Source organism: Acanthopagrus latus, chromosome 15 (genome assembly GCF_904848185.1).
Source record: "Acanthopagrus latus isolate v.2019 chromosome 15, fAcaLat1.1, whole genome shotgun sequence".
NCBI lineage: Eukaryota > Metazoa > Chordata > Actinopteri > Spariformes > Sparidae > Acanthopagrus > Acanthopagrus latus.
Genome location: NC_051053.1, coordinates 10,177,510 through 10,195,361, shown reverse-complemented (window position 1 = coordinate 10,195,361; position 17,852 = coordinate 10,177,510). Strand labels below are relative to the sequence as shown.

Here is a 17,852-nt window from a genome sequence, read left to right as displayed (position 1 = left end):
CAGCCACGTTTGATCAGCAGGGCTTTTGTCTTGCTGGAATATCTGCGTGTTGCCAGACTTGTTTAAAATAACTGCCTCTGTTTTCCCACAAGAAAAAGAAAAAAAAGTCCACCTCTGCTGCAAACACATCCAATTCAGCTTTGATCTCCTAAAGACTTCCCAGAGTTAGTCAGGGGGGAAACAATCACAGTATCTTTTTTCCTTGTTTTCCCCCTTGCTGGGCTTATACACGGGGCTGTCTGTCACATCGGTACAGTGTAAACAGCGTGATTACTCCGCTGGGAGACAGGACTGCAGCAAAAACCCTCCTGCAGCAGGCTGAAGTGTTTCCGCTGGGACTCAGCTGGTGTCACAGATATCTGCCTCAATTCCTTCACTGCAGGAGAGAACTCTGATTTCCTCCTCCTTTCGTCGAGGCCTGTTCTCGCCGTCTCTCCGCGTCTCCTCCCTGTTTCTTCACGCTCCCTCCTCAGTTAGTTTTCGACTGATAAAACACCCCTCTTTTGAAATCGGATAAATCTATTTCTGGAAACCGAGGCTATGCATGGATACAGATTAGATACCGTCTGTGTAGGAGGAGAAAAATTATACACCAGCACTTCCCTGCAGACACACTGCCATAATGTCATTCATCTTCATTTTAAGATTGTCACAAGCGATTTGGTTGGCAAGCTGTCGAGAATCAACCCTTCTTAAAACCTTGTCAGATGAAATACTTTGTACAATTTGTCTTGAGAGGGGAGAGTGGTGACAGGCATTAACACTGTCAAAGTGGCAGTAAGGTGGCACCACTGAAGTACCAGTGAGGATCACAGGGTCTTGCTCATTTAATGATGACATTTGGAACCACTTTGTTTTCTTTTATCGCTTCTCTTACAGGAAATGTGTTGAAATCTATTGACTTTTAGGAGAGAACAGAAGAATCTGACTGCTCAAATAAAGAGAACAGGTGTGAGGTTTGGAGATACCAACTGTAGAGGCGTCAGCCCTCTCTCAAATGTTATGGAACTAGATGGCACTTGACTTGTGGTGCTTGTGGTAAATTGAAAAACCAACAGCAATGTCTCTCTCCAGAAAAACACGACAAGGTTACTCAAGATAATCCACAGATGGTGCTGTGAGCAGTTTCCCGTTGGAACTGCTTTTCTTTGGTGCCACTGCACACGAGGAAATGAGCATCTACTCGTGAGCGAAACTAACCACGCAAGCTGATGTTAAAGCTCCGCTGAGGAGGATGCAATTAATGTTTGCATCCTGAGCTGTCACCAGTGCGAGCCTCTTGTCCATGAGTAGATGCAGAAGTCCTCCTCCGAATCAATCTATTTGGATTTCTAGCACCACTGGTAAGAGGAAAAATGTGTTGTTGTTTTTTTTTGTTTTTTTTTTATATTTTGGGGTGAACTGTCCCTTTAAAAGGCTACATCTGGTGATATTCAGTGTTTTTCATTTTGTTTTCACATCCCTTGAAATGACTAAACCCGCAATTAATTGATCCTACTGACAAGGCTTTCTGTGTAGCTGGATATGTCTTATCCTCTGCACCAGAGAGCTCGGTTGTTGCCCATAACTATTAAAAACACATCAGTGAGGCGCACTGACTGATGTTTTCCTTCATCACACACCAACGTTAGCGGCTGGAAATAATCCCCGACAAAAAAAAAAAACTCTTATGTCCTCCCTTTGAGTAAACTTTACTAAAAACCTACAGTTTTAACCAGATTGGTCTCGGAGAGTCAGGCTGAGCAAGCAGAGCAGGATTTATCGTGAGGTGAAATGAGAGCTGAGTGGAGGATTAGCAGCGAATGAGAGGCGGGAAGGTGATGAGGGTGAGAAGGAGCCCACGGCAGGTGAAGCGAGGCCAGGGGAGCAGCAGGCAGGTAGGCAGGAGGAGCAAGGAGGGATTCAGTAGCTAGAAAGTGAGAAAACACAAGGAATCAAAGAGCTTGAGCGAAAAGAAGGCCTTAAGTTTCATGCCAACAGGAGCTTAACTTGACTTGAGGGCGCATGATTGCGTCCAAGCTTTGGACCGCTGACCAAAACAGGCAACCTGACAAACACTCACTGGCTGCACGATCGCGCCTCATGTGCCGTGTGCTGATTTCAAACTGGGCCGACATGACGGCTTGTTTGGACATTTTTGGGGCTAGAGATAAGACCTGCAGTTGAAGAATCTGCCTTCATTTTCATTTAACAGTTAATTTTGATCGTTTCCCAGAGGTGGTGAGTTGTGCCAGAAGCCCCATGCAACGTGACGCTCCACTACCAGAATGCATTGCATGGCTCCCTATATGCACAATGAACGGGACAATGGATCCTTGGAACACGTGCCGTCAGCGCCGCACGAGTAGACTGAATGAGCTGACAATGAGTGAGTAGAGAACCGGGCTGTGAATACTGCATGCTGATGAAGCGGGAATAGAAGTCAGAACTACCGCGCTGTTGGTTTGGGTCTTTTAATTAGATTTGTTGACAATAACAGCACCGCCCGCTCCGTCCTATAATGCAAAGAAGTTAGCGCTTGGACCTTCAAGGCTTTTCGTTTTGGCGCTCGGCTGTGTTCACGCAAATGTTTTTTCCCAGATTAAGATCTTGAGAGATGAAAAGAAACATCAAGCTGTGGCTGCATTAGATGTTCTGTGAATTCATTTCGTCTCCTCGAGTTGAAAAGGAACTCTGATGTCCAAAAATGTATCACGGTGTTCCGAAGCGGCGCTTTACGTTGACTAAATGTCTGGGAAGAAAAGAAAAAAAAAAAGCGATAAACGAAAGGACTCTTGAAAGATTTACAGCAAGTATAAAACTGTCGTTGGTATAAATTCACATTAGTCTTAACCTGAGGCAACAATATGTTAGCTGTAAAACCTCTTCTTATAGCTACATGCTTCTCATGTCAAGTAGATTCTGTTTGCAGCTATTCAGAATGCTTTCTTTGTATCTGAAGGGGCCGTGAGCATCTGAATCAAAAGGCAGAGTGTGAAAATCCGAAACGTGACATTTACATGTAGAGGGGCCGAGCAGCCTGAAGGATGAGGCAATTACCTCATAACATCTGCTTTTTCAATTACCCTGGGAGGAGAGGAGGAGGGAGAGAGGGGCCAACAGATAAGGGAAACTCCCCCGTCCAGCTAATGAAGTTTAATATGATCTCTTCGTCAGATTAGAAAAACGCAGCACTGTTTACTACCGCAGGAATTCTTCAGAGTCAGTCCGCCTAAATGGAATAAACCACGCAGTTCACAGCAGATAAAGTTAGATGAATACTAATCGAGCTCCGAGGAGGGGTGAGAAGGAAAAAAAACCTTTCAGCAGTAAACACCACGGTGACTCAGACGGAGTGGAGATTTTCGAGCGAGAGCAAACTTCGAGTGGTTTCTCATTATCTTCAGTGGGAGGAACAGGTCCAGATTCTTCGGAGAAGTCCCCCGCCGTCTGTGCACTGGTGCGATTTCAGCTGAGCTGTCTGCACGAACCGAGTGTAATCAAGGTTCACGACTCTAACATTTGAATAAAATAAGAAGACATTGGTACACACGGGCCTGGTTTAAATCCCTGTGAAGTGTTATAGGCTGAAATTTCCCCCAAGACTGGACTCAGACCCGGAGAGTAAATGTCAATCTGGAATAATCAGAAGAATCGGAAGAAAGAGCTGAATTTGATGATGAAATGAGCCAGTGTTTAGCTGCACAGGTACATGCAGCAAAATATTAATAACTTTATACAAATCCCTACAGTCACAGAGATTTCTGTTTTGTTTTTGTTAATTTCCTCATTCCATATCACTTTTTTTGGCAGACTGCCTTCGACATGTCAGCGCACAGCATGACAGGTGCGTTTCATTTTTAGAAAAATGCCCAAGCAAAGATAAAGCTTCAGTTCACTTTAGTTTCAACTGTGGCGCTTTGACAAAGAGATGTTGAGTCTTTACTGTTACACACTTTGTTTTTTTTTAATCTGAACAATGGTTCCAATTTGTTTAAAGCAACATTATGTAACTTTTGTACCCTAAAATAAAAGCGTCAACATCTAAAATTGTGGTGTCTGACATCATGTTAAAGACATTTAGCTGCAGGAGATCTTGTTCTTTTCCTGAGGAACAGTCAAGCAAGAGGAAGGTTCAATCTTTGTTCATGAGTTGAGATGGAATCTGCATCTAAAATGACAGCTGTAACAAAACTAAACTAAAAGAGAGCAAAAATATTAAGTGGATGTTGATGGAACGTGCTATAGTTCAACACTGACAAGACGACAATCGCCAAATTATTTGAGAGACAGAAACAGTTCCACAGCTTGAATCTCTTAATCTCCCGAGTGAATGAAAACAAAACAAACAAAAAAGCAAATTGCGTTCAAAACATGGGAGCATTTAAATTCCATCAGTCTGCAGCACGCACAATTTCGGTGCATCTCAAGGAGAGCAGAAATCATTGTCACGATGGGAAAAAAAAAAAAGGCAGATATTTTCAGCAGGTATTTTCCTCGCTGATCCTTTTATTGTCACGTTGTGCACGTTTTATTCGTGTGGGTGCTCCAAATAACCTCGTTTGCGGAAGAATCTGCGACTAAACGCAACTAAAAATAGATGAAATTTGTTCATACTGCGCCGTGGGGTGGACAATGCAGTGTACATTTAGATATCTTTTGCAATCTCTCTCTCTCTCTTCCCCCATTCTCATCTATGCTAATCTCCTCTCTTTCCCCCTCTATCTAGAGAAATAGATACTGCGGTTGGAGTTAAATCTGCTGACTGCACTATCACTCCACTATCAGCCACTGTTCCCACTTCAGTTCCCCCTGAGGCGGCTTGAATTAATGCAACTGAACCTCACACTTTTATGCCTTTTCAATAGGTTCAGCGGCAGAATAGAGCAGCGGAGGGACGGGCGAAAAAATCACAGAACGGATGGCGGCAAGGGGGCAAACTGGCAGCAGGCATTAGTCATTTGGATTAGGACCTTTAATTGGTCTCCGTGAAGTAAAAGTTAAAAAAAAAAAAAAACCTGAAAAAAAAAAAAAGGAAAAGCCTGTGATGATAAAATCTGTCTCATGTCTGTGTAAAAGTGAGTGTAGCACAGAGGAGAGAGAAAGCTGGTCAGCCCATTATGCAGCAGAGCAGAGGAAGAGAAGAGATGAGAGGAAGGAGGAAGGAAGGCAGGAAGAGGGGAAGGGCTGAGCTGTTATTTCATGTTGTTTCTCTCCACACAGTCCCAGCAGAGCCTGGGAATCAGTCTCTACACGAGCCTGATGTGCACCCTCATTATGCTAAGAGTTGTCCCGCAGAGCCCGCTTTCGAATAGCACTGCTTCAGGAGCAGTCGGAGAGGAAGAAATGACCCCCAGGAGGAATGAGGGAGGTTTTTTTTCTTTTCTTTTCTCTACTTTTTTGTTTTAAAAAAAGCAGGTAAGGTGATGGCAGAGGTGCAGAGAGGGTTTCCGTTCTTTTGACAGCTTTGTTGCTCCAACCCTGAGATTTCCACAGAGATGGTTTTGCTAAATTTGAATTTGCTCGTCTCTGATCCAGTCTTACAAACGCTCCCCCGCATCGACGGCAGCGTGTGTGAAATAATTCAATTCTCGCAGCGTCCCACCATCAGCGGTCCTTGCGACAGGTATTCTCATAAGCCCAAATTAACCTGGTGCCCACTGAGGTCCGCCTCTCATGTCCTGGAGGGGATTTTTAATGAGAAAATAAAAGAGGCTCTTCACATTCACAGTGATAGTGCTGGTATTCATAGTAACAGCTGATCATAACAACAACAACACAGTGTTAAAGGAGTAGTTCAACATTCTGAAGGCTGTTACACAAACAGTGTGTTCAGAGACAGAGCTTGAGCCTAGCAAGTAATTCGCCCGTATTTCCTGTCTTGGTGCTAAGCTAACTGGCTGCTCAATGCTTCCTTTTTACTGTACGCACCTGAAAGTGGTGTCAATCATCTCCTCTAACTCTGAGCAAGGAGGCTAATACGCTTATTTCTCTGTCTATGAAAACACCCAAGGATTTATAGAGGTAATCTGCAGTTGAAGATATTTTCATGTTTCAAGGCTGCACCAAACAACTTTGGAATTTGTTGGCCCCAGTCAGCAGAAGATTATAGTTTTTAAGTACAATGAAAAAAAAAATGTAAAAAGTAATCTATATTACTTTACAGTTCAACATGCTTCCCGCTGTTTGGGAGAAAGTGTTTTGCTGCTGACATGGTTTAATTTGTCACTTTTTTGTGGAGAAATAAAAAAAAAAAATCCCTTCATGACATGATGTGGGATGGAAGGATCGCCCCCTTCACAGCCCCAAATAAGCAGATGAGGTGGGTGTATTTTTACTCATAAATCCTGCGTGGAGCAGCTTTAAGACGTCCACATGAGTGAGGGCAAAGCAAGATGCACCATTTAATAATGTTATCCAGGGCTGCACCTTGGGTTTTCTTGCCCACTTTATTTCCCGAAGCACTTGACAGGGCTCAAACAAGCGCACGCTTGTGAAAATGTATTTCAAGAGGATTTCTCTGCTCTGAATATAAATTCTTTATGAGTCTTACACAGTCTGGTGTATATTGCTCTCTGGCTCGAAGCCACGCTGCTCTTGGGATAGTGCACTGAAAAGGGTGAGAGGTGAGGGAGCACTTGACATTATAAAACACAGTTTAACGCTGACAACAGATGCTCGGCGCATCAACCCGGCCTGCTCCACACTGTTGCATCAGCCTTATGAGCGTGCCTGCTGGGCAAACCAGCACACTGTGGGCCGATACAGGAAGGAGGATTAACATACAAAGCAAGAAAAGGAGAGTGTGGTACCCAAAGACAAGGAGGCAATTATGATGATTAAAGAAATAATTGAATTAGTCAGAATATTGTCTCTGTGGCATTTTTGTTCTGTTAAACATGTCAAAGCATTTTCTTTTAGTCTCAGTGAGATTTTTTTTTTTTTTAAAAAAAGAGAGATTTAAAAGAGATGACTTAGTTAAAAACTGATTTCCATTTAAATCTCCAGCTGAGGAGGACTTTTAACAACCATCAGCTATCTGTATAATTCATAAACACCGCCATACTTAATGTATTCAATCAAGATTTCTCACATCAAATACTCCTCTCTCGTGCTTAGTATTCATTGGTTGCGGTGCACACTAACTCAAGGTTGAAGTAAGTGTCTGCTCTGGGCCTCTCTCAGCCGGACCAAACAAGCTTATTCTCACATGGTGCACCTGGGCATTTCTTTAAAACAATTAGCTGTCAGTACCTTTCAATTAACTGTTACAGCACTGACCGTTAGCTGTTGAAACACAACAGTTTCAACCTGGCAACACATCCTGTAAAACGACCTAACAAAAAGAAACAAAAAACAACAACAACAACAACAGAAAGCATCGCAAATACACAACAAAGCTTGATAACCATTCTAGACCTGGGGCTTCAGTGGGAGGTCTGGTGAGCTGCTGTAAATATTGTCATCGTTTGAGCAAACTTCCTGTCTGTTTCCCAGGTAGAAATCCCCCTCCCTCCTGTCTGCGTCCCCACATGAACACAATGAGCAAGAGACTCTGATGTAACCTTTACCTCATAACCACCGGAGAGATGTTCCTGGCATTAGCCATGCTACAACTGCTGCCAGCTTATTAATGCATGACGCTAAAGGCCGCCACACACATTACTGTTGGTCCAGTTTATCATGAAACAGAATTTGATACAATATATGTAATTGGTGGTCAATTTATCAAAGCATTGACACCCCCTGATGTAGGAAATTTAACTGTCTATGCTTCAAACATAAGTAACTGCATTCATTCTGCTAAAATATGCTCTTTTGATAGTATTTTTATATAAAATATGGATATCTGTCTCAATACAGACGGTTGGATTTCAACAATGGCACAATAACTTGGCAGATTTGTACTGAATTAAAACAGCCTCCCGTAACAAACTGCTTTGTAAGGTTTCATAATGCTGTCTTAATGAGACGCTTTCCATCACCCACTCACCATATGCCAAAAAGTCATAAGTGGGCGGATGTCTGGCTGTTTTGAATATGTAAGGCCACCCTTTTTCTGTTGTTTACAGCGATATTTATTTACTCTCTACTTCCACGACACCATAAATATATGCAGCGAGCCATTTTTTTGGAACAGGCTTTTTGTTCATCACCACTGGGAGGAAGATTTTCAGCAGGGTGTTTTATTTCAGCTGCAGATTTCTGCTGAGGCGAGGTCACTGGGTGCGATGCTGACTCACGCCTTAAGGTTTGCATACTGCTCCTTTTGTTCCTATTAATCAAAACGTGCAACAGTGGGATATCTTGAGCAATAAGACCACAAAACCAACATTTATGTGCCATTCTGATTGTAATTTATTAGCACTGAGATGACAGGGTGAGGAGAGTGTGCTGATCAGTGTACTAAATGAGGCAATGTTGCACAGGAGTTGTGATATTTGTACTGTCTTCCCCTGGCTCTGACTGTAACAAGTGTATAATCAGATAGAGACTGCTGCTCATGTTGCCTCCAGTACTCTACTGCCCTCTGTTGATTATGTGTGGCTATTACAGATTGCACCACAAGATGCACCAACACACCAACTGATTGAATTCTGCATCTGTAATATATATAAATAAAACTTAACGCAATCAAAATGCAATCCGTATGTATGGTAGAGCCTGTCATATCCATTCTTGGATGTTTACTGTATGAACATGTATAGGACTACAGTGCATGTGTGGACTCCATACATGACTCTGACACACATGAGAAAGACTCAGAGGCTCATGAAACAGATGGTGAGGGGTTTGTTTCCATTTCAACGTTGCAACATGTTTGATTTCTCGTTCAGAAGTTTGGCATTAAAATGTGGCCAGAAAATGTGCTCACTGGTCAGGAATCCAGTTGTTCACTCAAAAATTAAACTAAATTCACTCAAGTACTTCAGTTAATTACAATTTTGGCGTTTGGTATTTCCATTTGCTGTTACTTTATACTTGGAATGCAAATAATGTACTTTTTACTAACTATATTTATTTAATAAATTGTGTTACTAGTTACCAAAGAAGTGCATGTTTGATTGTAAATCATTTATTGACAATCAGACTTGCACTGATTACAAGAAACATTAAAAGACTGAATATCACCCAATAATAAACAGTATATACATAGCCTGCATGTCAAAATGCGTAGCCTATAATTTACTTTAACTTATAATACTTAGGGAAAACATATCATTTAATCCATTGTATATGTTGAGTCACCAGAAATGAGTTATTTCTTGACAACAGATATTAACCAGGATTTTAATAATTTATCACTAGGGGGCACCAAAGTCTAACATGTAAATGTACATGTAAATCTAAAGGCCTTCACATAGTGACTGTGTTATTGTTTGTCCTTGTGTTATGGCTTGAATGACATTGATTCACCTCACCAGTCACGACATAACTGATAAATAGGCTAATGATATTAATACTGATAAGCAGCATCATTACCATCACAACATGTAATATTTCTGTGATGGATTAGTGTTAATAAAGTAAATAAGACTCAGAGCTTCAGCAGAGTGCCAGCAGAAAGGGCAACAGTGGTGTGATGCATTCAATTGCAATCTAATGCTCCTTGTGACAAAGATGACAACACTGACAGTAAAAAGAGCATAGATCGAAGATTGATTTGACTTCTATAGTTTCTGGAGATGGATCCATTGTGTTTACTGCACTGGTGAATTTTCTTCTGAATAGATTTGTGCACTGTTTACTATAGTGTCAAAAGTGAAAATAACAGAATAACTGAAAGTTCTACTTATGCTCTGCTGAAAGTAACTACAGTGTGTGTTTCTCTTTTACCTCTTGGCAAAAGGTGACAGTCTTAATACCAGTAATATGGGCACATGTTCACAAGGTGTAACTGTATGTATTATGTACCTAGGCCTGCCCCTTGTATTGGAAATACAGTTGAGTAGGAAAAGAGGAGGAAGAAGAAGAGCTCACTGAGCGCCAAGGGAAGGGAAGTCGTATTGATAGCACGTGACTTCCGGGTTACAGTGTTTTCGCTTGTCATTGGAGGAAACTCGTGTCTCCGCCCACTACACCCCATGCCTGTCTTTCCCGCGAACAGGATGCACTCGCGCCGTGTAGCTGGCTGCTAGGTGATGCAGGGAGGCCCAGGACACTGCTGATAGCATTCTCTGTAAAGTTCAGCTGAAAACAGCCGTGACGCTCGCAAACATGGCGAAGCAAAGCTCCATTTTCAACTTTTTCGCTAAGTCTCCTCCGCCGGTCTCGAAGCCGAAGCCGAAGCCGAGTCCCTCTCCGACCGAGGCAGACCTGCCTTCCTCCGTGGAGAAGTCCAACTCCTCTCCGAAAGAGCAAGCTAAACAGGCACCGCAACAACAGCCAGCCAAGACCAGCAAGGCTAAGCCGAAGAGTAACTCCAAGCCTGCGAAAGGAGGATTCAGCAAACTGTTTGGCGACAAGGCCCAACCAGTCAAACAGAGGTGAGTTAGCAGTGGTAACGTCGGGAGCGGTGTAATTGCTGGAGCACGTTTTGCACTGTTATGTTTTGTTTCCTTCTGCTGAAGTTAGTCTGGATGCAAGGCCCCACACAGATTCAATTAGGGTGGTCAATAAGAAACAGCTTTTTGAGCTAGTCGATGCAATAAAAACAGCAGGTTCTGTTGGGGACTTTCTTTCGTTTAAGTGCCTTTTTAATAATTCTTGGAAAAAATCTTGCAGTCAGTACTTTATGTGGTTTACATTCGGTCAAGTCAATGCTGTCGCTTTTAACTATAATAACGTGGGACACAGAGAAGAAATGTGAAGTGCACTATTGACTGTCACTTGGTATAGTTCAGACAACGTGGGCTTAGAGCTACATGAGCTGCGCAGGCTGCTGTAATAGCATGGTGACCTCATCATGGTAGGGCAATCCCCCTTCCATGCTCACAATAAGATGCGTGTAGTTTGCAGAATGACAGACAGTCCAGGATAGAAGGTCATTGTGGTTCTCATGGTAAACAGTAATGATGGAGGAGTCTCAAATGGCAAGACTTGATACTTTCAACAACTATACAAGCATTAACTGTATTATCGCACATAAGATTGCCTCAAGTCAAACAACCAACCAAATGTAGTCAAAATGTAATAAAAAAACAAAAACACTATTTTTTGTTAAGTTTTATTAGTCACTATATGTCTATGTGTGAGCAGTAGTCAAAGTGTTGGACTAGATCAGCTTTTCAGAACTACATTAGTATACACATCTGACTCAAATTGACCTCAAATGTCACAGTTTGCAGCAGTGGTCGTTTGAGCTGTATTTAGAGTAATAGTCTACATATGAGATGACACTCTTTGTGTGTTGCACATGGCCATAAAAATCTGGGTTAATGTACTCTATGACTTGAATAAATCTTTGGGGGGTTTGTTTCCCTTCCTTCTGCAGCGCTACATGCACATTCAGCGCTGGCGCCCTCGTGTGGGCAAAATTGGAGGGACACCCCTGGTGGCCATGCATGGTGGTACCCCAGCCTCTGAGTGGACAGCAGATGAGGGGAAGAGGCCAGGCCCAGCGCATACATGTCCATTTCTTTGATGAACCCCCAACTAGAGGATGGGTCAGCACCAAATATATACGAGAATATCAAGGTTAGCAAAAATGTCCTATTATTAATCGTACCAAATATTTTAAAACCGTGCTTACAATGCACTTTGTCCTACCAACATTTATGAGCAATCTCGCTTGGACAATTTTGCAGGTTCTGACAGCAGTGATGCTAAAACAGGAGGTGTGTTCTTCAGCAGCAAGCCTGTAATCCGCCGTGCAATGGAGCTCGCCGATGCAGTGATGTTTGACAGTCCTGAAAAAAGATTAAAGATGCCTCTTTGTACAGATCCATCTGATGAGGAAGATGAGGATGATGATGATGAGGAAGAAATGGAGGTGATCATATTCAATTCTTTTTTGTACTATAAAAAAAAACAGTTCTATCCTCATGCCTGTTTTCATTGCCTTCAAGGAGAAAGTAACAGAGTTTGTTTGTTATATCTAATGCAGGATTATTAACTGTCCTTTGTTGGGTTTTTTTCCTTCAGCTTGACAAGTCAACAGTAAGTGATGAAGAGGTCAGTGATGTGGATGGACAGGAAGATGTGAAAATGAGGTCACCCAAGGTCAGTCGACGCTCATCCCGTGCTTCAACAAAAAGGGGAAATAAGGCCAAGCGGCGTCGCATAATCGTAGCCTCAGACAGTGATGGATCAGGTGATGAATTCAAACCAGAACAAGCTGCGTCTAGCAGTGAGGATGAGGAGGAAGAAGAGGCAGTTACAAGTGAAGAGGAGGAAGATGAGGAAGAGGAGAGCACACAGGAGTCGGAGGCAGACAGCCCTGTCAAGCCTATAAAGCGCAAACGGCCTGCAGAAAAACCTGTTCTTACAAAGGCCAAGATACCTACCGCCCCGTCTGCTGCACCAAAACGAGCTCCAGCAGCTGTGTCATCTGACACGAAGTCTCGTTTGTCAGCCTTCTCTGCTCCTGACACCTTTGAGAGCCAGGCAAATGGATCCGGCACCGGTGGAAGTGCAACAGTTTGGGACCACGAGAAGCTGGAGTGGTTGCAGGATGGCAGGAGAAAAGATGGCGGAAGGCGACGTCAGTCAGAGGATGACTACGATCCTACCACCCTGTATGTGCCAGAAGACTTTCTCAACAGAAACACTCCTGGTATGCGTCGGTGGTGGCAGCTCAAATCTAAAATGTTTGACACAGTCATTTTCTACAAAGTAGGAAAGTTTTATGAGCTCTACCACATGGACGCTGTTATCGGAGTCAATGAGATGGGACTAACTTTCATGAAGGGGACCTGGGCTCACTCTGGCTTTCCGGAGATTGGCTTTGGCCGCTTCTCTGATGTACTGGTGCAGAAAGGCTACAAGGTGGCTCGTGTGGAGCAGACGGAGACCCCAGACATGATGGAAGCACGCTGCAAGACCATGGCTAAGCCTACCAAGTTTGACCGTGTGGTGAAGAGAGAAGTATGCCGGATTATCACACGTGGTACCCAGACTTACAGTGTGCTGGACGGTGCTCCCTCTGAGAGTCAGAGCAAGTTCCTGCTGAGTTTAAAGGAAAAGGCTGAAGAGGAAAGCTCTGGTCAGTGCCGTACGTACGGAGTCTGCTTTGTTGATACCTCTGTGGGTTATTTCCATGTTGGTCAGTTCGCAGATGATCGCCACTGCTCACGTCTGCGCACCCTGATTGCACACTTTTCCCCCGCTGAAGTGCTCTTTGAAAAGGGGAACCCATCTGTCGAAACACGCAAAATACTCAAGGCCTCTCTGTCCTCTGCTCTGCAGGAAGGACTTAATGCAAACAGCCAGTTCTGGGATGCTCAAAAGACTCTGAAAACCCTTTCGGAAGCAGATTACTTCAGAGAGACTGCTGGCGAGGAACATGGAACGGGGAACAATTTCCTTCCCGCTCCTCTAAAAAAGATGACCTCTGAGAGTGATTCTCTGTGCCTTACTCCTAAAGATGGCTATGAGCTGGCACTGTCGGCGCTGGGTGGATGCATTTTCTACCTGAAGAAGTGTCTGGTAGACCAGGAGCTGCTCTCCATGGCCAACTTTGAAGAATATATCCCTGTTGATGTCGAGATGGAGAAAGCTGCGGGACCTGCCAGCTTCTTTGCAAAGACTCGTCAGAGAATGGTCCTTGATGGAGTGACTCTGGCAAACCTGGAAATCTTTCAGAATGGATCAGGAGGAACAGAAGGGACACTGTTGGAGCGCTTGGACACCTGCTCTACCCCGTTTGGAAAGAGGCTGCTGAAGCAGTGGCTCTGTGCTCCTCTCTGCAACCCCACATCCATCAAGGACCGACTGGATGCAGTGGAAGACCTGATGGGAGCTCAGGCCCAGGCCACTGAGGTTTCAGAGCTGTTGAAGAAGCTTCCAGATTTAGAGCGTCTTCTGAGTAAAATCCACAGCATTGGTACTCCTCTGAAGGGCCAGGATCACCCTGACAGCAGAGCAGTTCTCTATGAGGAGGTCACATACAGCAAACGCAAGATAGCAGACTTCCTGTCAGCACTGGAAGGTTTCAAAATTATGCAGGAGATTATTGCCGTCTTCACACCAGTTTTGGGTGACTGTAAGTCCACATTGTTCCATCAAATTGTCAGTCTGAAGGGTGATAAGGACGGCGTCTTCCCCGACCTCTCTGCTGAACTCAAGCGCTGGGAGACGGCCTTCGACCACCAGAAAGCCCGCACTACCGGTGTCATAAGCCCTAAAGCTGGCTTCGATCCAGAATACGACCAGGCTCACACTGGAATCAAGAACTGTGAACGAGAGCTGCAGGATTACCTGGATAGACAGAAGAAGAGACTGGGCTGTAAAAACATGTCTTACTGGGGAACTGGGAAAAATCGTTTCCAGATTGAGGTGCCTGACAGTGTCTCAGAGAGGAACATTCCTGAGGAGTACGAGGTCAAGTCCACAAAGAAAGGCTGGAAGCGTTACGTGACAAAAGAGAGTGAACGACTGTTCTCAGAGCTGCAAGGGTTTGAGGAGAAGAGAGACGCTGCCCTGAAAGACTGCATGAGGAGGCTCTTCTACAACTTTGACAAGAACTACAAAGACTGGAAGACTGGTGTGGAGTGCATGGCAGTGCTGGGTGATTACACACTTTTTACTCTAGTCAATTAACATCATTTTCACAGCGCGCATCAATCAAATTTTATTAAGTGATGCATTTAAATCACTGCAGCATAAAACAGTGTTCAGGGTCTGGTCCTCACCTTGTAATTCCCTTTCATGCTTCTGAGGAATAAAATGAGGCTTTTAAAATGAGAGGGCATTGCAGTTGTCTGCTCTGAATACATTTCCTGCAGATGTTAGCGATATGCCTCCATAATGTGCATTTGATGATGATGTTGAACCAGTCTGAGTGCTTGTTTAAAATCTTGCTGTCACTGAGTAACTATTCCATTTAAAACCTGGCTAAGCTGACAGTAATTAGAGTGTTTTTCACCGTTATGGAAATTGTGCACCTCCTGACAGAGGGAGAGACAATTGCATAGTTTATTACTGGTCTCTGGTGCAACAACATAATGTGCTTATAATGTGTTTTCACCCACTGGGCCATCACTCAGCCTCAGGTTTATTTATTTAGTTTTAACAAAGTTGAGCTGCAAACTCATCCCCTGGCATTGGAAGGAAAGCAAATTACCTTTCCATTTTACTTTTATCTCTAATAAATTGTTTATGATTTTCAGATGTGCTGCTGGCTTTGTCACGCTACAGCCAGGGTGGAGACGGAGCCATGGCCAGGCCAGAGCTGGTGCTCCCTGAGGGTGATGACCAGGTTGCGCCTTTCCTTGACCTCACTGGGTCCCGCCACCCTTGTGTCACCAAGACCTTTTTTGGCGATGACTTCATCCCCAATGACATCTACATCGGCTGTGCTGGTAGCGGTGAAGAGGACGAGGAGAAAGGTGATGCCTCTTGTGTCCTGGTCACAGGGCCCAACATGGGCGGAAAGTCTACTCTCATGAGACAGGTAGGCCATGTATTGATACATATTGATTCAGCAAAAATGCTCTAGTGTTCTTGGTGTGTAAGGCTGATCATTGTAATCGTGCAACCAGATTTTTTTCTGAACCAGCCTACTTGTTCTACACTGCACTTTTACTTATATCTATATTATTATGATCACATATCAGAAACAATTGTCTTCATATTTTATTATCCCTACCATATTGTTGCAGTTTTGATACCAAAATTGATTTCTAAAATTATAAAGTGCTTTTGAGGATACTTCAAAATATTGAGATATATTGATTTGTCACAATGTAGGCTATATCGCCCAGCTGCATATCTGTCAAGTCTGATGTTGAGATACTGTGCTGCCCTTTTCGTACAGTGTGGACTTGTGATCATCCTCGCTCAGCTGGGTTGTTATGTTCCAGCTGAAAGCCTGCGCTTCACTCCAGTTGACAGAGTCTTCACTCGGCTGGGAGCCTCGGATCGCATTATGTCTGGTAATATCATGAGCTCCTGTAATGTAACATATGTGGTAATGTGTTAAGCTTCCACTGCACAGACTAAGCTTGTATTATCCAACATGTCTTCTTTAGGAGAGAGTACCTTCTTTGTGGAGCTGAGTGAGACTGCCAGCATCCTGCACCACGCCACTAAACACTCCCTTGTGCTCCTGGATGAATTAGGTAAGTTTGTTGTTGCTTACCAAGGCTTATTCATTGTAACAGGGACATGAGCGGCAGTTTGCTCAGCAAGTGTTTTGTTCTTGTGCTGGTTTGTTTTTGGAGTGTAAGCATTCAGCTGTGAACTGTTTGCAGGAAGGGGCACAGCCACATATGATGGCACAGCGATTGCCAGTGCGGTCGTGAAGGAGCTTGCTGAGAAGATCTGCTGCCGCACGCTCTTCTCAACACATTACCACTCCCTGGTGGAGGACTACGCCAACAACCATGCTGTGCGGTTGGGCCACATGGTGAGGACAGCAATGCAGAAGATGCTAAGTACTGCAAAAAAAAGGGCAAACAGGAAAAAGCAGTTTCAGAATGTTAAAATGTAAAAAGCTGCCACTTAAATGATCATTTTGGGAACCATCCTCTCAGTTGTATTTGACTATTGCATTCTGTCTGTCTCACCATACTGATTTCTTGTTGCACCCCTCATGGCTATTCAGCGTATTTTCTTAAACCTTTGGTGCAGGGAACCTCTGAAATCATATTTATTGGTTTTGTACAGAGACAAGTGACAGTGTGTTGTCCTTTCACACAAATTAGTTAATTGTTCCCTCAAAATTAGAATAATAAGTGTACAAGCTGAAATTATCCCCTCAAAACTGTTGAAGAGTTTTTAAAGAGGACATGAGCAAATGCAATGAAGGCATTGACTGAGAGAATGAATTCCGTTATTTTCGGGCACATCTGCGCTACACACACCTGCCTCTCTAATTCCACCTTTCTGGGTGCCCCTCTAACCACAACCTGCAGCTGAAGTGTGTACAACGCATGCTGTAAAAAATTTTAACAGGAACAAAGCAATTCAGTACAGTTTCTAGAAAACATCTTGCTAATTGCATGTAGATTATTAAATGGACAAATTAATAATTTCAGCCTCCTGTTTTGCAGGTTCTGTAGTTTCACACAAGTTGCAGTGTACTGAACTAGAATTTGTCTGTGTTTTTGTCTACTGAATCATGTGATGTGCCCTGGTATCAAGTATAATGTCGCTGTCCCTTTTCAGGCGTGCATGGTGGAGAATGAATGCGAGGATCCAAGTCAAGAAACCATCACATTCCTTTACAAGTTCATCGGTGGCGCTTGTCCAAAAAGTTATGGCTTCAATGCTGCTCGACTTGCCAGCCTGCCAGAGGAGGTCATCCAGTCAGGACACAGGAAGGCCCGAGAGTTTGAGAAGAGCACCATCAGCCTCAGACTCTTCAAGTACGTACTGGTGTTGTATAGCTAATAAAACCTTATGTTACTGCTGTGAGCACAGTTCTGATGTTCTCCCTCTTCTCTCCTTTCACAGGAAGCTCTGCCAGTTTGCTGAAGATGCCACACTGGACAACACACACTTCGCTTCACTTGTTCAGATGCTCAACAACCTGTAGTTTGTAAACATGCATTGTCTCTGCTGATGTTTTGTTCTCAGCACTTGAAAAAACACTACTGTAATGATCTAATAAAGTTTATTTTTAAAAAATGACAATGTTTCATCTAGGAAATTAAACCCTTTTAATTCACGCTAGCGCCTACATAACGGTTATTGAATACTTCACAATATATTAAGTCTAGATGTTATGATACATGCATACATTTCAGTCTGTATGAGAACCCACAATCACC

General features: G+C 43.5%; 1 protein-coding gene across 1 annotated transcript; it reads left to right on the top strand.

Moving 5' to 3' along the window:
* The first annotated feature begins 10,047 nt into the window (after positions 1–10,047).
* msh6 (mutS homolog 6 (E. coli)) lies at positions 10,048–17,749 on the top strand. Its single transcript, XM_037123365.1, has 10 exons — positions 10,048–10,466; positions 11,414–11,616; positions 11,727–11,911; positions 12,064–14,647; positions 15,249–15,532; positions 15,896–16,013; positions 16,110–16,199; positions 16,332–16,486; positions 17,248–17,447; positions 17,536–17,749. Exons 1-10 carry the CDS (start codon positions 10,198–10,200, stop codon positions 17,615–17,617), a joined length of 4,170 nt encoding a protein of 1,389 aa, XP_036979260.1. The 5' UTR covers positions 10,048–10,197; the 3' UTR covers positions 17,618–17,749.
* The last annotated feature ends 103 nt before the right edge of the window (positions 17,750–17,852 follow it).

What these genes read in the sequence shown, in the direction of transcription:
- msh6 (XM_037123365.1), top strand. Translation starts at nt 10,198, where the DNA reads ATGGCGAAGCAAAGCTCCATTTTCAACTTTTTCGCTAAGTCTCCTCCG. An exon ending in GGAGTGCATGGCAGTGCTGG is followed by an intron (nt 14,648 to 15,248) that starts GTGATTACACAC and finishes TATGATTTTCAG; the next exon opens with ATGTGCTGCTGGCTTTGTCA. An exon ending in AGTCTACTCTCATGAGACAG is followed by an intron (nt 15,533 to 15,895) that starts GTAGGCCATGTA and finishes CTTTTCGTACAG; the next exon opens with TGTGGACTTGTGATCATCCT.